Below are 23217 nucleotides of genomic sequence, written 5' to 3' on the forward strand. Positions count from 1 at the left end.
TTTTGTTGACATTGAGGGAGAGATTATTGATGCCGCACCAGTTCACCAGATTCTCTATCTCATTCCTGTACTCTGTCTCGTCATTGTTTGAGATCCGACCCAATACGGTGGTGTCGTCAGCAAACTTGAAAATGGAGTTGGAGGGGAATTTGGCCGCAGTCATAGGTGTATAAGGAGTATAGTAGGGGGCTGAGAACACAGCCCGGTGGGACACTGGTGTTGTGGATGATCGTGGGGGAGGTGTTGTTGCCTATCCTTACTGATTGTGGTCTGTGGGTTAGGAAGTTCAGGATCCAGTCGCAAAAGGAGGTGCCGAGGCCCAGGCCACGGAGTTTGGAGATGAGTTTCGTGGGAATAATGGTGTTGAAGGTTGAGCTGTAGTCATAAATAGGAGTCTGACATAAGCGTCCTTGTTACTTGGCCCATCGAGTGCATTGACTCACTGGCAGATCATCACACCCAGGCCCACCCTTACCCTATCCCCATACATTTACCCTGCTCGCTGATCCCCATAACTTACATATCTTGGGACAATTTAGCACGGCCAAGCCACCTAACCTACATGTCTGGTCTCCATGCCCTGCGTCATTTTTCTCCAGAATCCCAGTGCTGATTGGACGCTTGTGCTCATTTATGTCACGCCCAGACTTGGCCACTCTCATCAGTCTCCCACCCTCTACATTCCATAAACTCCTGACTCATCCTGTACCCCATCCTGCTCATAAATCACCCATCCTCCTTTCTCAGTTACATTCATGCTCCACTATTCAATGAGAACATTCAGAATCCTTGGCACAGTGGTTAACACTGCTGCCACACAGCGCCAGGGGCCCGGGTTCAACTCCAGCCTTGGGTAACTGGTCTGTCCGAGTGGAGTTTGCAGTCATCCCGTGTCTGCGTGGAAGGGGGAGGGAGGAAGGGGGAAGGGGGTGTGGGGGGATTGATTTTGATGATCAGCCATGATCAAAATGAAACACAGCAGTCGCGATGGGCCGAATGGCCTTCTCCTGCTTCTATTTTCTATGCTTCTATAGATCAGTCATGATGGGGCAGCACGGTGGCACAGTGGTTAGGACTGGTACCTCACAGCGCCAGGGACCCGAGTTCAATTCCGGCCTCTGGTCACTGTGTGGAGTTTGCACGTTCTCCCCGTGTCTGCGTGGGTTTCCTCCGGGTGCTCTGGTTTCTTCCCACAATCCAAAGATGTGCTAGTTATAGAATCGTACAGTGCAGAAGGAGGCCATTCAGCCCATCAAGTCTGCACCAGCCACAATCCCACCCAGCCCTGTCCCCATATTATAGACCCACTCTAGCTAGTCCCCCTGATACTAAGGGGCAATTTAACACGGCCAATCCACCTAACCCGCACATCTTTGGAGTGTGGGAGGAAACCCACGCAGACACGGGGAGAACGTGCAATCTCCACACAGACAGTGACCCAAGCTGGGAATCGAACCTGGGTCCCTGGTGTTGTGAGGCAACAGTGCTAACCATTGTGCCACCGTGTCGCCCGTTGGGTTGATTGGCCAAGGTAAATTGCCCCTTAGTGTCAGGGAGATTAACAGGGTAAATATATGGATAAGGCCTGGGTGGGATTGTGGTCGGTGCAGGCTCGATGGGCCGAATGGTTTCCTTCTGCACTGTGGGATTCTATAACCAGCACATCTTTGGATTGTGCGGAGCATCTGGAGGAAACCCACGCAGACCCAGGGAGAATGTGCAAACTACACAGTCAAGTGATTCTTTTTTTAAATTCATTCATGGGACATGGGCGTCACTGGCTGGCCAGCATTTATTGCCCAACCCTAGTTGCCCAAGGGTAGTCAATAGTCAACCCGATGAGAGTTCTATCTCCTTAAATGGCGGAGCAAACTTGATGGACTGAATGGCCTCCTTCTGCTTGTCTGTCTTATGGTATCCCAGCTGCGCGAGCCTGGCAGAGCAGCATTGAGGGAGGTTAATTCTCTATCTAAACCATGTCGAACCCGAGCAGTGTGCGCTTGAGCTGGAGCCCGATGGCTGAGCACGAACAGCACTCACCTTAAAATCAGCACAAAACCACGCAGACAACACGCCGTATTGTTGAAATTCTTAGTCAAAAAACTTTTACTCGTAATTTTTCAAATAATAAATAATTTACAGTATGTACACGCAGGGTACCCCTGCGAATTTCAACATACAGAAGAAAGAAAGAATAGAATCGTTTTGTTTCGCTTTCCCAAAAAACTATTTTTTTTTCATGGAAACACCAACTATCATGCCACATATTCCTCGGCACTGGAAACTACAATCTCAACCAGAAACAACGGGAACCATAAAAATCCTCACAACACAACTGAAATAAAGTGCCATTTCTATAAACCTCTTAAAGGGGCAGCATCGGCATACGGATAAGAGAGGGGGGTGGGGTGAGGAAGGGGGGCGGGGGGGAACGATCTCGCGCCTCATCACGTGGCTGTATCCAGCCTCGGAAACAGCAGTTTGCGGTGGGATGAAGACTGACGCGCGCAAACGCCATCGGAGTGAAAACGATTCTCCCTCATGAGTGATGCCGATTAGGGTCCCTTTAAACTCTAAAGAAAACTTAAAAGCCTGCTTTTGCAAATCCTTTTTTTTTCTCTGCCAATGTAACACAACGAAAGCAGATTAACAGGTATCTGCTGCGGTTTAAACTTTAAACATTGATATTTAACGCAATATTACATTAGTCCATATGTACAGTCACAAATGTTCACCATGGATCTCCATATATTATATCAAAGATAAGTTACACCAACCATATACAACACTGTATTTACACTGTTGTAGCAACACCATACCATGCAGCGAGTTCCACACCTACAGAGAGAGGTCACACCAGTAAATACTGCTGTCCAGATAAAGTGCCTTCAGGCCATGGGGGAGGTGGCGATCATTTTAGAATCACAGATAGAATCATTGGCCGGTATTTCACGATCTTGCTCGGGCGAGGCTCGTAAAATCCCGCCCGAGGCCAACGGAGAATTCCGTTCCGAGAGCCTTGTGTCGGTAAAAGTCCGGCCTGAGAATCCCTACAAGTGCAGGAGGAGGCCATTCGGCCCCATTGAGTCTGCACCAGCAACAATCCCACCCAGGCCCTATCCCTATAACCCCACATATTTACCCTGCTAATCAACCCCCTGACACTATGGGACAATTTAGCATGGCCAATCAACCCTAATCCACATGTCTTTGGACTGTGGGAGGAAACCGGAGGAAACCCACGCAGACACGGGGAGAACGTGCAAACTCCACACAGACAGTGACCCGAGGCCGGAATCGAAACTGGGTCCCTGGCGCTGTGAGGCAGCAGTGCTAACCACTGTGCCACCGTGCCGCCCTTCATTGGTGTCTGATTCACTACTGTATTAAACTGTTGTTTGTGAATCCCTGGGCTGTTCTGCTTTAAGCTTGCCAATGCAGTTTGTGTGTTTGAGGTTTCAGCCCTTGCTGATTTGGCCTTTAAATCGACACTCCCACCAAGCAGACGTTGTTCAAGCCCAACTTTCTTAAATTAAAAATGCCCTTAAGTCACAACAAGAGGCTCGGAGAGATTGGTCTCAGTGTGGGTCAGGTGAAAGAGCATCGGCCAGATTTCCTGCTCCAGATCACCAATTAAGTTGTCCATGCTCAAACTTTCTGTGTAGTTGGTGGGTGAGTTGCAGACGGGGAGTTGGGGGGGCGGGGGGATGCATGGGAGGGGGGACAAGTGGGTGCAGCACTGGATTGAACACAACCAGCTTCTACTCAGGAGTCTAGCCTCACTGCCTGGCAAAGTGCCAGGGCAACTGTTCACGTCCTTCAGAGAAACCCCTACCCAGAATACGCAGGTTTCAGAAGACAAAGCAACAAATGGTGGATGAAGAGCGGATTGGCGGAGGATGGGGGAAGAGGGCGGAGGGGACGGGGGAAGGGGGCGGAGGGGATGGGGGAAGGGGGCGGAGGGGATGGGGGAAGGGGGCGGAGGGGATGGGGAAAGGGGGCGGCGTCAGCACTCAGTGTCAACCTCAGAAAAAAAAGTGCACAGCAAGGAGAGAAATTCTTCCTTAACCAATGGGAGGGTTTCTGATGATAAGCCCAGCGCTGTTGTGATGAGCCAAGTTTCCTAACGCAATTCCTCTTGACAATTTGCCTCTAATGCTGTTCAGTGGCTTCCGGAGAATCTCCTCAACTTCTTTCCCCCAATTCACATTCTTGGCCGGGGAGGGGGGGTGGGGGGCAGGGAGAATTGAGGCGCAGTGAACATTTCCTGAGGAATTGTGCGCTTATCACTAGCCGTTAACACGGTGGCATTACCATGGCAATATTTCTTGCTAGACAATAGATCTTATAAAGCAAGGGTGGGGCGAGGGTGAGCTAAAGGCACAGCCTGTTGTAATTCCACCCTCCTTTCAATCAAATACTTTTCAAACTACAGCTATATCCAATACTAATATTAAGGGGTTAAACAGAAGGGAGGCTGCTGGGGGAGGGGGAAGTGGTGAGGAAGGGGGGCGGAGGGGGGGGAAAGAGGGGAGAGGAAGGGAGGGAGAGGGGGATGGTGGTCACCACCACAGGTCCTGCTTTGGGAGGGAGGTAAGTGACAGTTACGAGCCAGCAATACGTCCCTCTCTCCTTTCTAACTCTGGGCAGATAGAGCCCTGGCCTGTCAGCCAGGTGCTGCTACCATCGGCATCGGCCTTCCCAACTGCTGGACAACGGCAAACGGTCGAGAGGAACCAAATCCACCTGGAGTGCGAATCTGGCAAACTTGGCACTAGTGCAAGGGTTGGGCATACCAGGAAGCCATGTAGTGGGCACAATGTAAAGGAGGTATGAAATGCCACATTGAGGGGGCAGGTACTGGAAGGTAGGTTCAAACTACTTGACACTGTAGTTAACCGGGGTTGGCGGGGGGGGGGGGACACGCAGAGTTACACAGCCCGCTATATGATTCGAGCGTGCCTGCTTGATGGACAGTGGACATGGTGCTGAAGGCTTGGTTCCACCCTTCACCTTTGAGATTTGCTGAACGAAACCACTGCGCACGGCCCCATAACGGAGCCAACTGCTTTCAACTGAGTGTTTCAAGGAATCCCTACAGTGCAGGAGGAGGCCATTTGGCCCATCGATCCTGCACCAACTCTCCGACAGAGCATCTTATCTAGCCCCACCCCCTTAACCTCACGCATTTACCCTAATTTCCCCCTAACCTACACATCTTGGGACACTAAGGGGCAATTTAGCGCGGCCAATCCACCTAACCTGCACATCCTTGGCCTCAGCACCTCTGGGTTGGAGGGGAGTGTTGGGGACCAATCGGGAAGGGTTGGCTCCCACTCGCTGCCCCTGAAGCCAGTGTGATACCGGACTGTCGTGATGCCCCCGGATGTAAAGGGCACGCAAACATTCACCAGACTCACAGGGCAAGAATGGCCACTTGCTCGGTGCCCACATCCCGCGAGGAGGGGAGCGGGAACAGAGAAACCAAACAGCAGTCAGAGCGACTCCTCGCTCACGCACATATTCAGAAAGCAGTTGGATGACACGCAGCGTGATCCACCAGAGCCTTTCCTGGATGCCGGGAAGGACAGGATCTACCTTTCGCCCATTCTTTCCTCCGGAGGGATTAGTCACTGGGAGGCAGCTGGGGGTGTGGGGGGTTCCATTAACGCTGACATCTCATGTCAGGATCTGAGGTAAAGTGCAAAGGGAAGCTGTGGCCTCACACTGGGTTCCCTTTCTGGTTCAGCCTGAAACAAAAGGGGTGGATAAGACGGCAATGAATGTCGACAAGGGTTAGGGCTTGAAGCTCTCATTTCTAGGAGAGGGACGGAGGACAAGGAGGGAAACAGAAATAGGCGCCACCCAGGCCCCTGAGTTACACCAATATTGCATGCTGGTGGTAGCTCCACACAGTATTCCGAGTGCTCTACAAACCATCACAAACACGTAACCACGACCATAAACGGGATGTCACCATTGATGGCGGATATCCGTCTAACACCAGACAGCGTGAGTGAATTACGAATGAGCACGAACGAGGTACGAGATAGGTAGTTACCGGCGATTCAAACCAAAAAAACAGGACAGACCAAAAGCAAGTGTCTGAACAAGTCACGTAAAGGAGGCTATAGGTGCATCAGGTAGCACCACAGCCAGCAGATAAGCAGTAAGTGTCTGATGGCGAGAGCCTGGAGATTGGCTTGCCCAGGGGCAGTGTTCCCCGGTGGGATATCAGCTGTCCTCTCATAAATATGAAACTTCTCCTTGTTCGAGTGCAAGTTCTTGACGTCTTCGAAGGCGTAATAAGCTGCCAGCGTAAAGTTCAAGTCCCCGGTGGTCAAGAGGTCAAAAACGCACGATCGGAAGTAGAGGTCGTCCACGGGCAGCTTCTCCCTGCACCTGGCCGTGGCGGTCTCACGCGTGAAGGACTGGTGGGGGACGGCGGCCTGGGATGGCGGGTGGCCACCCTCTGCCTCCGCCAGCTGAGGGAGCCGCCAGTCCATTCGCTCGTTGGTCGGGCAGCCCTTCAAGCACAGCTGGAGCCCCTGATTGTCCTCAAAGGACTTCATGATCACCTCTGGCATCCGCACAGCGAAGGTCAGGTAGCGGCCCACCTGTCGCACCACGATGGTGGTCCCAATGTACTTGGCCTGAATCTCGATGTGCTGCCCCGCAACCCTCTCCGTCACCTTCAGACTGTTGGCGCCGTGTTTCTCGCCGCCGTTTCTTGAGCCGTCAACAAAGGCCGCTGGGAGGTCGTCCGTCTCTGCTTGGTAGACCTTCTGGTCAACACAGTTCTGGAAGTTCTTGAAGATGACCGTGAGCTGAAGAGACAACAACACAAAGATCAGTGCCTCATCCAATTTAACACAACAACGCTCCAAAAAGAATACTCGGCTCCCAAATTAAATTCAACATATCTGGCCCCATGAAACTGCTGGATTACTGAAAAAACCCAACCGGTTCACCAATGCCCTTCAGGAAACCTCTGACCAGACTGCCAACCGATCCTAGATCTCCCAAAAACTGGATAACATGCTTACATCAGCTAAAATCAGCTGGTAACACTGAATTCTGGGTTAAAAGACATGATGTTATGTGATTTCACGTCCCACTCCAAGAGTTGAGCAGTTTTGTTTATCCGTTCATGGGGTGTGGGCAACGTTGGCAAGGCCAATGTTACCACCCCAAATTACCCTCGAGTGGTTTACTTTCAGAGGGCAGTGAAGAGTCAACCACATTGCTGTGGCTCTGGAGTCACGTGTAGGCCAGACTAGGTAAGGACGGCAGATTTCCTTCCCTAAAGGACATTAGTGAACCAGATGGGTTTTTATGACAATGGTTTTCTGGTCATCAGCTTTTTAAAAAAATCACAGATCAATTTAATTAAAATTCCACCAGTACCAATGGTGGGTTTCAAACTCGTGTCCGCAGGATTGTAGACTGGCCCTCTAAATTGTCACCCCAACCACATCACACCGACTCCATCATCTCTCCATCCAGGCTGGTACTGCCATGCAGCCCTGAAGGAAGCCTGCACCAACATGGGTGATGCCCAAGAGCAAAGTGTTAAACTAAATTCTGGTGGATGTTGAAAAAATCTTTTGGCATTATTCAAGTACATTAAGTTAAAGTAAAGTTTTTTTTATTAGTCACAAGTCAGCTTACATTAACACTGCAATGAAGTTACTGTGAAAATCCCCCTAGTCGCCACACTCCAGCACCTGTTCGGTGCTGAATTTAGCATGGTCAATGCATCTAACCAGCATGTCTTTTGTGGAGTGTGGGAGGAAACCGGAGCACCCGGAGGAAACCCACACAGACACGGGGAGGACGTGCAAACTCCACACAGACAATGACCCGAGGCCAGAATTGAACCCGCGTCCCTGGCGCTGTGAGGCAGCAGTGCTAACCGCTGTGCCACCATTCCCCAATTGGCTCTGACCAACATTCCACCCTTCAGCCACCATTAAAAAGCAGGCCGACCCATCCTCTATGCTAGCGCTGTCGATGGGATGAACGGCCCTTCCATTTGTAGTCACTCGACTGAAAAAGGAATTGGTACACGGAGAGATTTCAACAACGTAAGAAGCTGTTTTCTAAGTGTTTATCTTAACTCGGGGGCTGATATATCAGCACATTGCTGATATATTTTCCGGAGATATACAGGAAAGTGCAAGCAGCTCTCAATGCCAACATTGCTGAGAGTTTGGGAACTAACTTACTGACCTGATTGCGGAAGGAAGATTAATCGTGTTTAAGTGTTTGCATTATTTGGGGATTCGCTTGAGCACATAAAGAGTGATCGGTGGGCTCTGCGGGGGCTGGGATGCATCATCACCCCCGGTAATGACATTTTGATTTAGTTAGTTAAGTTTCCTTTTGACATTTTGTTTTAGTTACAGTGCCCCACTCGGGGCTGTCACCCGCTCTCATTTCTGCTCAATTTATTGATCGTTTCGTTTTATTTAAAGCAAAGAGCACATAGAGACTCCGACTGAAACGGTGGTGTGTTTGAGTTAGGAGGCGTATGCTTGTAATATTTAACTCTGCAAATACATGTAAGATTCAGTAAAAGCAATGTTAGCATCGAGATCAGCTTCACCCTCTTCACTGACATCTCCCAGTACATCTCAGGAACATACATCAACAGCTCCAGTGCTATCGTTGATCAACAAGTCATTCTGAATATAATTCTGACGGTCCCCAGTTACAAGTCAGGTTACCCAGGTGCTGAACAGGAATCTATCTTCAAATAGAATCTGATTTTGGTGATAATTGCCTTTTAAAATAAAATTAAACCTCCTCAAAAATTAAAATACTGATGCACGCAGTCTTCATCTTTATGGCATTCGAGATACAACGAAAAGCACTTACAACATTTAGACATTAATCAGGACTTCAGCACTAAAATCAGGGTTAACACTCCAATTATAGTGCTGAGGGAATGCTGCACTGTTGGAGGTGTGTCTTTCAGATAAGACATTAAACTATTTATTGGGTGACACAGTGGTTAGCATTGTTGCCTCACAGCGCCAGAGACCCGGGTTCGATTCCCAGCTTGGGTTACTGTCTGTGTGGAGTCTGCACATTCTCCCAGTGTCTGAGTGGGTTTCCTCCCACAGTCCAAAGATGTGTGGGTTAGGTTGATTGGCCACCCTAAATTGCCCCTTAGTGTCAGGGGGACTAGCTAGGGTAAATATGTGGGGTTGCGGGAATAGGGCCTGGGTGGGAGTGTGGTCGGTGTAGACTCGATGGGCCGAATGGCCTCCTTCTGCACTGTAGGGATTCTATTTCACAATTCAGTGAACATAGGGCATTGAATCTCTGTCCAGGAACCAAGCCTTGTTCCTACGGGCAAACCGGCTCCGATTTACAACCGCAGTTTTCAGGAACTAATTGCACCGTAGGTCCGAGAATCGCCTGCAGTGATACGGATGCCAAAAAAATCTCGGAAAATGCGTCAAAGAATTTTCAAAATTCTTATTCTTACCCGGCTGGAAGGAAAGAAATATTTCAATCTCCGCACCTTTTCCAGGAATGTTAGTAAATATTTATTCTCCTCTATTATTCCAGCTCAGCATTAAACTGAAGTAGAGGTGGAAGGATTAGAGGGGACATGCGGAATAACCTTTTCATCCAGAGGGTGGCGGGCATCTGGAATTCACTACCTAAGTTGGTGATTGAGGTTGAAACACTCAACTCATTTCAAAGGTTCCTGGATCGGCATCTGAAGTGGCATCAGACCATAGAATCACAGAATCCTACAGTGCAGAATGAGGCCATTCAGCCCATTGAGTCTGCACCGGCCACAATCCCACCCAGGCCCTATCCCCATACCCCCACGCAGACACGGGGAGAATGTGCAAACTCCACACAGACAGTGTCCCGAGCTGGGAATCGAACCCGGGACCCTGGTGCTGTGAGCAGTGCTAACCACTGTGCCACCAGGTGCTGGAAAGTGTGATTTAAATGAGCGGCTAGTTTCTTTTCCCATTCTTTGGGCTGGGGCAGACACGATGGGCTGAATGGCCTCTTTCTGCATTGTAACTTTCCTATAATTTAGCGATTCTAAGCTACTGCAATCCGAACCCAACTGAACACAAAAATGAACCAGACGTTTAATTACTGATTAGATCACTAGGTGGCAGTATTGGCCAACTATTCTTCCTTGTATGTGCTTTTGTTGAGAGAAAGGTCCCTTTACCAAGACTGACAAGAGCAAAAAGATAAAATTAATGATGCAAAGCTTGGGATTTTTAAAAAGCCTGAGAGATCGGGAATTATGCTGTTTTCCAACCCAGGGAGCGAGAAGTTTTTAAAAATTAAGTTTATTTATTGGTCACAAGTAAGGCTTACATTAACACTGCAATGAAGTTACTGTGAAAATCCCCTAGTTGCCACACTCTGGCCCCTGTTCAGGTACACTGAGGGAGAATTTAGCATGGCCAATGCACCCTAACCCAGCAGGTCTTTGGACTGTGGGAGGAAACCGGACCACCCGGAGGAAACCCACGCAGACATGGGGAGAATGTGCAAACTCCACACAGACAATGACCCAAGCCGGGAATCGAACCCATGTCCCTGGCGCTGTGAAGCAGCAGTGCTGACCACTGGGTCATCGTGCCGCCCAAGGCGGTTTCTGCAGAGATTCTGCCCATCCTGAGAACCTGAATGCAAGTTGTGTGGAGAACCACCATTTGCGCAAAAATTAACACATGGGATTGACAATTGCAGCCCAAGTTAAGATAAGAAATCAGAGCAATGAGTTCTGATTGGGAAACGGTGATGATGCAGGAGAGCAGAACCGCGTGCAGGGAATAGTCCACGTCTCCAGAGGAATCAACAATCCAATGAGAAGGAAGCTTCCAACGGAGGGTGACAGAGAAATGGCATTTGGGTTTAGATTCAACCAATAGACATTCTCAGCGTTCAAGCTGGGATTACAGTGACACATATTCACCAGTTTGTTGTATGTCTTATTTAACTGATTCATGCAAAGATAAAACTCGTTCTAAATCCACAACAGTTCCACTGTTGGAACTGTGCGGTACGCACAGGGCAGCTCAGTGACACAGTGGTTAGCACTGCTGCCTCACAGCGCCAGGGATCCGGGTTCAATTCCAGCCTCGGGCCACTGTCTTTGTGGAGTCTGCATGTTCTCTCCGTGTCTGCGTGGGTTTCCTCCAGGAGCTCCGGTTTCCTCCTACATTCCAAAGAGGTGCGGGTTAGGTTGATTGGCCGTGCTAAATTGACCCTAGTGTCAGGGGGATTAGCAGGGTAAATGCGTGGGTTTCGGGAATCGGGCCCGTGTGGGATTGTGGTCAGTACAGACTCGATGGGCCGAATGGCCTCCTTCTGTACTGTAGGGGTTCTACGATACTTCCAGTACCTTAAATCATCTCAGCAATTAGAGGATTTATACACACGTGGCCTCGGCCCCAATTCAGAAACCTTCTGAAAGGTATCAGTTACGTTACTTCTCTACCTCCAATCACAAACTTAAGCAATCAAGTATAGTGAACATGGATCAGTGAAGAGACCAACACAATCAAAACAGATCAATCAAACCATCGAACACTCGAGTTACAGATGAAGAGAGTTCAGGCTGTAATCACTCAGATTCCAGTTGAAGAGTGTGGGGGAGTGAATTGGGCACCCCATCCAAGAGTGTAAGTAAGAGGGTCTGCGAAGTCAAAGCAACACATGTCACACTGGACTCAGGGTGACCAACTCTCATGGGAGAAAGTAAGGGACACTATTGGCATAAGGGCCTGTTAAGAGTGGGAGGTGGGGGAGGGGGGGGGAAGGCACAGCTAGACTGTGGGAACAGGGTGGGGGAGGAGGCGGGGGTTGGTGTGTGTGTATAAAAATGAGAGGAGAGCAGTCACTATGTATGCATGAGATTTAAAGGCCTACATTATATGGGAAAGCACCATCATGGATGCAGGCACCTCAGGACACAAGACTTTGGCCTCAAAATGAGGGATGGTTGGTCACGCTTGTCACTGGACTCCACCTGATCGGAACTTCAGCCCTGATAAAGCAGGAGAGCAAAGTAAAACCGATACTCACGCTACAACCTTCCTTCAGGGACAATAATGTCATTTTTTCTTTGCTTCATAGTGTGTGGAGAAGTGTATAGTGGTAAGCACAGTATTACTCTACACGCACTCTGCTCACAAGGCCCAGGGCCATTTTGTGTCCCAACCCCCTCGCCCTGCGGCCTTCAGCTGCCTCATTGCTCTGTGTGGCTTTGGGCCTGGTTGTGGACGATGGGAAGGAGTCCCCATTCTCCTTGCCTCGTAGGGGCCATTTGGCCCATCGTGTCTGCACTGATTCTCTGACAGAGCATGTCACCCCAATGCCCACGCCCCCTCCCTATCCCTGTAACTTCATGCATTTAGCATTTAGGCTAATCCAGCTAACCTGCACACCTTTGGACTGTGGGAGGAAACCGGAGCACCCGGAGGAAACCCACGCAGAACACGGGGGAGAACGTGCAAACTCTGCACAGACAGTGACCCGAAGCTGGAAATTGAACCCGGGTCCCTGACGCTGTGAGGCAGCAGTGCTAACCACTGTGCCACCCGTGCCACTCATGTCCTCACTCTTTCCGGCAGATGTCAGCGGAGAGCACGTAAACCAGGCAAATTTTGTACCCCTGTCCCATCCTTCCCTCCCTCTCAATCCAGCAAAACTCCTGTCCCTCCCACAGCAGAGAATAGGATAGTCCATTCCTCGTCTGTTTTGGTCAACGTCACAGGGGATGGGGTATTCACTAACTGAGCCACCAAACGGGGGGGGGGGGGGGGGGGGGGGGAGCAGGAACTCGTAAAGTGAGTTCCAACCAGAAATATCTATCCATCTCGCAGAATTGTCATTTGTCTGGATTCTGAAATCAGAAATCCATTCAGACACAGGGACAGGGAAGCCAAACGGAAAATAAATACCATGCCAGGCCGAATTTCTGGAATTAGTTACCTATTTAGTAACACCCAGCAAGCAGAGGAAAGAAAAGCATTCTTATCTATTCAATTACACTAACAGGTTGTCTACTCTTGGATGAGTTGGAGCCTTTCAATAGCATAACTGCAACACCCAACCATTCTCCGCGCCCGTCAGCTCGCGGACAGATCTCATCACACGCCGAGCGTGAAAACACAGGCAGGTTCAGTCACCGCATCCTCAATATAATCATTTTTGGATGAAAGTCAAAAATGCAGCTGTCAAGGTGCAGTGCAGTCCGAGTACATGGCACAGCCTCCAAATGTAGCTCGCCCGACACCAGGCAGGACAAGCTGGGACCCGGGGTGGTGGGGTGAGGGGTAAGGGGGGGGGGGCACTATGAGAGACTTTTTTTTTAAAATGGTGCCAGCTGCCAATATGCAAATCTGCCAAAGCAGCCAACATTTTAAAACGGGCTCGAACGGAAGTCTTCCAGCCACTTGTTCCATTTCGGATTCTATTCTGGTGAATGAAGACTTGCATTTATATAGCACCCTTCATCCCAAAGCGTTCCATAGCCAATGAATTGTAATCACTGCTGTAAGGACTGGGCAGCCAATCAGCCAATCCCTGCCTGTTGTAGCTGGGTAATCAGGAACAAATCTACAGCTGCCTCTGGCCACTTACCCCCTGCACTGATCTAAACGGAATGACTGGCGGAAGTACCAGGGCGGGAGGCACAAACTGGTGAGCTGTCACTCAGCGCAGGCCAGAGATTTCAAAAGCAGACGAAATCAAAAGAATTCTACTCTTCAGTTTAGCTGCACAGACATTAACGCGCCGACACTCCACCTCACACTAATGCACACACGCAACCCCGCACGCATCCCCGCACGCAACCCCGCACGCAACCCCGCACGCACACCCTGACATTCGTGCTTGCACGTCGACACACGGACATTCATTCACGTTCGCACAGACATTCACACCCGCCCTCACACACCCACATTCACACCCACCCTCTCGCACACCCACATTCACACCCGCCCTCTCGCACACCCACATTCACACCCGCCCTCTCACACCCACATTCACACGCGCCCTCTCACACACCTGCCCTCTCGCACACCCACATTCACACCCGCCCACTCGCACACCCACATTCACACCCGCCCTCTCACACACCTGCCCACTCGCACACCCACATTCACACCCGCCCTGTCACACACCTGCCCACTCGCACACCCACATTCACACCCGCCCACTCGCACACCCACATTCACACACCCACATTCACACCCGCCCACTCGCACACCCACATTCACACCCGCCCACTCGCACACCCACATTCACACCCGCCCACTCGCACACCCACATTCACACCCGCCCACTCGCACACCCACATTCACACCCGCCCACTCGCACACCCACATTCACACCCGCCCACTCGCACACCCACATTCACACCCGCCCACTCGCACACCCACATTCACACCCGCCCACTCGCACACCCACATTCACACCCGCCCACTCGCACACCCACATTCACACCCGCCCACTCGCACACCCACATTCACACCCGCCCACTCGCACACCCACATTCACACCCGCCCACTCGCACACCCACATTCACACCCGCCCACTCGCACACCCACATTCACACCCGCCCACTCGCACACCCACATTCACACCCGCCCACTCGCACACCCACATTCACACCCGCCCACTCGCACACCCACATTCACACCCGCCCACTCGCACACCCACATTCACACCCGCCCACTCGCACACCCACATTCACACCCGCCCACTCGCACACCCACATTCACACCCGCCCACTCGCACACCCACATTCACACCCGCCCACTCGCACACCCACATTCACACCCGCCCACTCGCACACCCACATTCACACCCGCCCACTCGCACACCCACATTCACACCCGCCCACTCGCACACCCACATTCACACCCGCCCACTCGCACACCCACATTCACACCCGCCCACTCGCACACCCACATTCACACCCGCCCACTCGCACACCCACATTCACACCCGCCCACTCGCACACCCACATTCACACCCGCCCACTCGCACACCCACATTCACACCCGCCCACTCGCACACCCACATTCACACCCGCCCACTCGCACACCCACATTCACACCCGCCCACTCGCACACCCACATTCACACCCGCCCACTCTCACACCCACATTCACACCCGCCCTCTCACACCCACATTCACACCCGCCCTCGCACACCCACATTCACACCCGCCCTCTCACACCCACATTCACACGCGCCCTCTCACACACCTGCCCTCTCGCACACCCACATTCACACCCGCCCACTCGCACACCCACATTCACACCCGCCCTCTCACACACCTGCCCACTCGCACACCCACATTCACACCCGCCCTGTCACACACCTGCCCACTCGCACACCCACATTCACACCCGCCCACTCGCACACCCACATTCACACACCCACATTCACACCCGCCCACTCGCACACCCACATTCACACCCGCCCACTCGCACACCCACATTCACACCCGCCCACTCGCACACCCACATTCACACCCGCCCACTCGCACACCCACATTCACACCCGCCCACTCGCACACCCACATTCACACCCGCCCACTCGCACACCCACATTCACACCCGCCCACTCGCACACCCACATTCACACCCGCCCACTCGCACACCCACATTCACACCCGCCCACTCGCACACCCACATTCACACCCGCCCACTCGCACACCCACATTCACACCCGCCCACTCGCACACCCACATTCACACCCGCCCACTCGCACACCCACATTCACACCCGCCCACTCGCACACCCACATTCACACCCGCCCACTCGCACACCCACATTCACACCCGCCCACTCGCACACCCACATTCACACCCGCCCACTCGCACACCCACATTCACACCCGCCCACTCGCACACCCACATTCACACCCGCCCACTCGCACACCCACATTCACACCCGCCCACTCGCACACCCACATTCACACCCGCCCACTCGCACACCCACATTCACACCCGCCCACTCGCACACCCACATTCACACCCGCCCACTCGCACACCCACATTCACACCCGCCCACTCGCACACCCACATTCACACCCGCCCACTCGCACACCCACATTCACACCCGCCCACTCGCACACCCACATTCACACCCGCCCACTCGCACACCCACATTCACACCCGCCCACTCGCACACCCACATTCACACCCGCCCACTCGCACACCCACATTCACACCCGCCCACTCGCACACCCACATTCACACCCGCCCACTCTCACACCCACATTCACACCCGCCCTCTCACACCCACATTCACACCCGCCCTCTCACACCCACATTCACACCCGCCCTCTCACACCCACATTCACACCCGCCCTCTCACACCCACATTCACACCCGCCCTCTCACACCCACATTCACACCCGCCCTCTCTCGCACCTGCCCACTCGCACACCCATATTCACACGCGCCCTCTCACACCCACATTCACACCCGCCCTCTCACACCCACATTCACACCCGCCCTCTCACACCCACACCCGCCCTCTCACACCCACATTCACACCCGCCCTCTCACACCCACATTCACACCCGCCCTCTCACACCCACATTCACACCCGCCCTCTCACACCCACATTCACACCCGCCCTCTCACACCCACATTCACACCCGCCCTCTCACACCCACATTCACACCCGCCCTCTCACACCCACATTCACACCCGCCCTCTCACACACCTGCCCTCTCGCACACCCACATTCACACCCACATTCACACACACCCACATTCACACCCACCCACTCGCACACCCACATTCATGCCCGCCCTCTTGCACACCCACATTCATGCCCGCCCTCTTGCACACCCACATTCACACGCTAACTCACACTAACATTGACATTCGTCCTCCTCTTCACAGGCGGTCTGTTGAGATTGAGGATCATTAGCTTCCCCTCCAGTTCAGTGGGTTCTGGCTGATCAGTCCAATGTGTGATCTACAGACTGCCGTGTGCAGGGCCGGTGCTGTTTGACTGGTTGATTGGATGGGCCGGTTGGTGGCACGGTAGCACAGTGGTTAGCACTGCTGCTTCACAGCTCCAGGGAGCTGGGTTCGATTCCCGGCTTGGGTCACTATCTGTGTGGAGTTTGCACATTCTTCTCGTGTCTGCGTGGGTTTCCTCCGGGTGCTCCGGTTTCCTCCCACAGTCCAAAGATGTGCGGGTTAGGTTGTTTGGTCATGGTAAATTGCCCCTTAGTGTAGGTTAGAGGGATTAGTGGGTAAAAGATGTGGGGATAGGGCCTGGGTGGGATTGTGGTCAGTGCAGACTTGATGGGCCGAATGGCCTCTTTCTGTACTGTAGGGCTTCTGTGATTCTGTGATCTCTGCGCCTCCTCTTCGCTTCTGCACTCTCTGACAATAGGCGGGATTCTCTCCACAATCTGCCACGAGGCGGCAGGATCTTCTGGTCCTGCCATTGGGGTTTCCTGTCAAATGCTCCCCTCGCTGCCAGGAAACCTGCAACGGGAGTACGCCATCGGCAGGACTGGAAGATCCCGCTGGCTTCAACCGGTGAGAAATTCTGAAGCAGTTCTTTCACAAGTCTGGTGCTAGGCACACAAAGGGCACGAACTGCCCAGTAGCACTGGTTTTGAATGGTTTTCGTTTCGATGCTGAGCAAGTTGGCACATTGACACAGGCTCGCCAACTCACACCAACATCAACCCATTGGACTGCAACCTCACAATGCCATCGAGGAATAGGGTTGATCGGAAAAGATTAGAGTGTGCATGAATTGAAATACTGAGATAACCGGAGAAGAAGTCAAGAGACAAAAACAGAAAGTGCTGGAAAACCTCAGCCGGTCTGACAGCATCTCTGGAGAGAGAATAGAGCCAACGTTTCAAGTCTGGGTCATCCTGACTTGACAGAGGGCAGTTGAGAGTCAACCACATTGCTGTGGCTCTGGAGTCACATGTAGGCCCAGACCAGGTAAGGACGGCAGACTTCCTTCCCTAAAGGACATTAGTGAACTAGATGGGTTTTTCCGACAATTGACAATGGTTTCATGGTCATCGGTAGACTCTTAATTCCCAGGTATTTTATTTAAAATTCAAATTCCACCATCTCCTGTGGCAGGATTGGAACCCGGAGTCCCTGGAGCAGATTCTGGATTAATAGTCTAGCAATAATACCACTAGGCCATCGTCTCCCCATAATTGAACCCAGGTTCAATTCAGGACTTGGGTCACTGTCTGTGTGGAGTTTTCACCCTCTCCCCGTGTCTGGGTGGGTTTCCTCCGGGGGCTCCAGTTTCTTCCCACAGTCCAAAGGTGTTCATTATTCATGCGTGATGCAATGATTTTTTAAAAAATAGAAAGGTTCCACTCATTCCCCTTAAATTCAATTCCTAAACACCTTTCATCAACCGTCAACTGTTGAGAATGAATTAAGCTGAAGAGTGATGTTAATATCGAGGAAACTCTTGTGACTATCTCTGGGGATTTTTGCAGTTTTGAGTTTTAAATCCACTTCCCCTCACAGCATTACAGAACACCGCAGTCCAAACAGAACCGCGTCACTCTTTGCAAATGTGTGGCAGCAAACTGATTGATGCATCCCCAGTCTCCTTTCACTTGGTCCAAAGGTTTCGGTGGATTTGCCAAGGCAGCAAGCGGCACCTCTCGCACCCCACAGACACCGAGTGTCAAGCGGGGATCCCACCCTGCCAAGCAAGCAACACCGCATTCTCTAAATCAAATACTTCGCATCACACCGCCAAGGCTTAACGCAAAACAGACCTCCACACAACCCCCCGCCAATCCCCGCACTTTCTTCCCCCAAAGCTGCTGACACAGAACGCTGCAGCTTCAGGGGTGTTGGTAAGTTGCCTGACCGATTATTATTCACGTGTCAGTACTCAGCTGAGCCGTGACAGGATATTCGACTGTGGGTGGTATCATGCCCACGTTCAACCCCGTGGGCAGCACGGTGGCACAGTGGTTAACACTGCTGCCAGGGACCCAGGTTCAGTTCCGGACCCGGGTGACTGTGTGGAGTTTGCACCTTCTCCCCATGTCTGCGTGGGTTTCCTCCGAGTGCTCTGGTTTCCTCCCACAGTCCAAAGATATGCAGGTTGGGTGAATTGGCCATGCTAAATTGCCCCTTAATGTCAGGTGGAATAGCGGGATAAATACATGGGGTTATGGGGATAGGGTGGGAATGTTGTCAGTGCAGACTTGATGGGCTAAATGGCCTTCCTCTGCACTGTAGGGATTCTATAAAATTTTGGGAATGAAGGGATTTAGTGCACTTTGGAAAAGTGGATTTATGATACAAGATCAGCTGTGATATAAACTAGAAGCAGGAGGAGGCCATTCGGCCCTTCGAGCCTGCTCCGATATTCATCTTGATCATGGTTGATCATCGAATTCAATATCCTGATCCCCCCTCCCCCCATATCCCATAGGTCTTGATGAATGATAGACCAGAAGGGCCCAATGGTTTACTCCTGCTCCTATGTCTTATGGGAGGAGCTATATAAATACAGATGTCCTCTCTCCTTTCTTTCACATCCCATGTCTATTCCAGGAGTCTTTTCCAGCAGGGTTCAAGGAGTGGACAGTCTGGACTTGGTCTCTCCCCTGCCCTCGCCCGCAAGAGCCGGGCAGTGTTTCAAACACTTGCTTCTGACCAGACAGTGTGGCAGAGGCTAAATCAAAACTTTACCACACACTGGCTGGGCTCGCCACTGCTGTAGGAAGCACACACCCACTCTGTGGATCACTTGGAAAGGTTCTGCTCTCGCGTTCCACTCACAATGAAAGTCAGTTGTGGTGTTAATAAACTATCTGGAGGCAACTGGTTAAGATTACTTGGACTATCTTAGTGACGTTCTGCCATCTCGGTAAGATTGCTGTGCTGGTGTGTGTTGCCAAACACTGTTGTAAATATAACTTCAAAAAGTTTAAAGTTTATTTATTAGCGTCACAAGTAGGCTTACATTAACACTGCAATGAAGTTACTGTGAAAATCCCCGAGTCGCCACACTCCGGCGCCTGTGCGGGTACACTGAGGGAGAATTTAGCACAGCCAATGCACCTAACCAGCACGTCTTTCATATGGAAGGAAACCGGAGCACCCGGAGGAAACCCACGCAGACACGGGGAGAAGGTGCAGAGTCCACACGGACAGTGACCCAAGCCGGGAATCGAACCCGGGCAGTGGGAAATGTGGACAGTGTAAATGGATGGGAGACTGGTTTGAGTGATGGACTGGGCTTCGGTCATGACCCTTTGTAGTTTCTTGAGGTCTTGGGACAGACCCACGCAGACACGGGGAGAACGTGCAGACTCTGCACAGACAGTGACCTAAGCCAGGAATCGAAACCGGGTCCCTGGTGCTGTGAGGCAGCAGTGTTAACCACCGTGTTGCCCCACTTAACCTTGCCAATACAAGCAAGAACTGTTCAGTTATTAAAGTACACAAGCGGACTGCATTCTGAGACTAGAATCTCAAATCGCTTCTGTGCAAATTCAATGATGGCTAAAGTTGTCTTTGTCCTGTACACGGTTTATCGTTACGTATCGGTCATCGTTCTCACCTTACTCGTGGCGGTCGCGCTCGATCGCTGGACGACAGCAACGTTGGTAACTTGGACAAACAGGTAGTCGTTGTCGATGAGCGGCCAGGCGCCACGGACCTTGCAGGTCTGGAAGTCGTCGGTGAACGTGCGGAGATGGGGGTCCCCGAACAGGCCGCAGTGCGTGTAGTTCGGGTGCGGCGTCTTCTGCTGCAGGCTCTTCTCGTAGTCGCACATCTCGGGCGCGTCCGAGTGCACCATGAAGTCCAGGGAGGTCGGCTGCGTGCGGGGCGGCGGGTGCGTGGGCCCCACCTTGGAGCAGTTGTGCTGGCTCATGAGGTCCTCGATGCCGTGGACGGCGGAGTGATAGGCCAGGTCCCCTCGGCAGGCGCGCGCCGTCTTCCGGGTGCACTGGGAATAGGCTCGCAACGCGATGCAAAACTCCACCGATTCTTCAGCATCCACGTGTAGTCCGGAAGTGGCGGACAGGTACTCGGAATTACACTTCAGAATCCGGCACTGACAGCTGACTGCGGAGAAAACAGAGACAAACACTGTTAACACTTCTTCCCAATTTCCCTATCCCTCTTCTCCAGGCATTCCTCTCCCTCCATGGGGCAGATCATTTGGATTTGCTATTTAACCGTGAGGGCAGCACAGTTCAGCAGAAACCCCAGCAGGAATAACTGGGATAGGATTGCCGCTGGGAAATTCCGTTCCTTTTTCTTCCTGCCTCCAAGTATTATTTTCTTTATTCTTCCACGGGATGTGGGCGTCACTGGCAAGGCCAGCATTGTTGCCCATCCCTAAGTGCCCTTAGGCCGAGCAGTTTACTAGGCCTTTTCAGAGGGCGGTTAAGAATCAACCACATTGCTGTGGGTGTGGTGGAGTCACATGTAGGCCACAGAGGGTAAGGAAGGCAGATTTCCTTCCGTGGAGGGCATGGGCGAACCAGATGGGTTTTTACAATGATGGCTGTCACAGTTATCAGAGACCAGATTTAAAGTTTATTTATTAGCATCACAAGTAGGTTGACATTAACACTGCAATGAAGTTACGGTGAAAATTCCCTAGTCACCACACTCCGGGTGGCGCCTGTTCGGGTACACTGAGGGAGAATTTAGCACGGCCAATGCACCTAACCAGCACGTCTTTCGGACTGTGGGAGGAAACCGGAACACCCGGAGGAAACCCACACAGACACGGGAAGAACGTGCAGACTCCGCACAGTCACCCAAGCCAGGAATTGAACCCGGGTCCCTCACGCTGTGAGGCAGCAGTGCTAACCACTGTGCCACCTTGCCACCCTTTATAATTAAATTCAAATTCCACCAGCTGCCATTGCGGGGTGAACCCATTTGAACCCACTGGACTCGTAATCCATTAACCTGGATTACGAGTCCAGTGACTAGTCCACTGTCACCCCGGTTAATGAGGCCAATTGTAGCAGCCTTATCTCACCAGGGGCGTGCCTGGAATTCAGCCTAAGAACATGTCTGCTCTATAGAAAGGTGGATGCTGGAATCTGAAACAGAAACAGAAAATGCTGGAAAATCTCGGCAGGTCTGACAGCATCTGAGGAGAGAGAATAGAGCCAACGTTTAGAGATCCAAATGTTGGGTCTAGTCTCTCTCCACAGATGCTGTCAGACCTGCTGAGGTTTTCCAGCAATTTTTGAACGTGTCACCTCTCCCTAGCTTAACATTGCCAACATTTACCCGTTAAGCATTGACTTAATGTTCACAGACATTGTGATACTGAGATAGCAAAGAAACGTCCACTCACGGCTCTGTGGTAATGGTGAAGACTTTGCTGTGATTCGTACTCGACCCCTGAGCTCTCCGTCTCAACCAGACATAAATAAGGCTCTTTCCAGTGGTAGGGGTGAGATTGAGAGGAAGAGACAGAAATAGGAAGCTTTATGTATCTCCCGGTCTCTGGGCATGATTTGATGTGGGTAACGTTGAGTGTGGAGATTATGGGGTTGGGGGGGTTGGTGTGGGGGGAGGGGGTGCAGTTGATGCATGTTATTTCAATACAGCACACTATTGCCACTTGGAGGTGTTAGACACAGCAGTTGAGTGTCTGGAGAGAGCATTTTGGCTGCACGATGCTACGAGGCACTGCAAATGCAGATCTGTTACAGACAGTGGCAGAGATCTGAAGGAATGAATAAAGAATATTGCACAATGGACGGACCCGATTCTTACGGCCAAAGCAAGTCACTGAACAAGAGTCTTAGTTATACTGGCTGCAGAACCCAGCATCATCATTGAGGAAAGCCACGGTAAAAAATATCCAAGTACAGTAAAATCTGTATTTTCTGGCATGTTTGGAATGGGTCGTGCTGGTTAACGGAGAGTTCCATTTACTGATGGAATACAGCGCTATAGTTGTGGCATAAACCAATCTGCAAGTACTTAAGAAGTAAACAACAGTATTATTTTTACTCCTAATCTTTACCAGTACATTAAAACATATACTAAAGTAGAAAATAATACAGCATATAGATATGGCCTCCAGAAAACATAGCCCAGTCCGTCACGCAAACCAGCCTCACATCCATTGACTCCGTCTACACTTCCCGCTGCCTCGGAAAAGCAGCCAGCATTTGTTGCCCGCCCCAGACATACTCT

The 23217-nt window shown here is 51.6% G+C and overlaps 1 protein-coding gene across 1 annotated transcript in view; it reads right to left on the minus strand.

The window, feature by feature from the left end:
• Positions 1–4159: 4159 nt before the first annotated feature.
• Positions 4160–23217, minus strand: part of rgma (repulsive guidance molecule BMP co-receptor a) — a 46392-nt gene continuing 27334 nt past the window's right edge. Inside the window, exons 3-4 of the mRNA XM_078241291.1 lie at positions 20603–21111; positions 4160–6827 (exon numbers count right to left, since the gene is read on the minus strand). Coding sequence (XP_078097417.1) covers positions 6129–6827; positions 20603–21111 — 1208 coding nt within the window. The 3' untranslated portion in view covers positions 4160–6128. The remainder of the gene's footprint in view (positions 6828–20602; positions 21112–23217) is intronic.

This window comes from Mustelus asterias, chromosome 24 (assembly GCF_964213995.1).
Source record: "Mustelus asterias chromosome 24, sMusAst1.hap1.1, whole genome shotgun sequence".
NCBI lineage: Eukaryota > Metazoa > Chordata > Chondrichthyes > Carcharhiniformes > Triakidae > Mustelus > Mustelus asterias.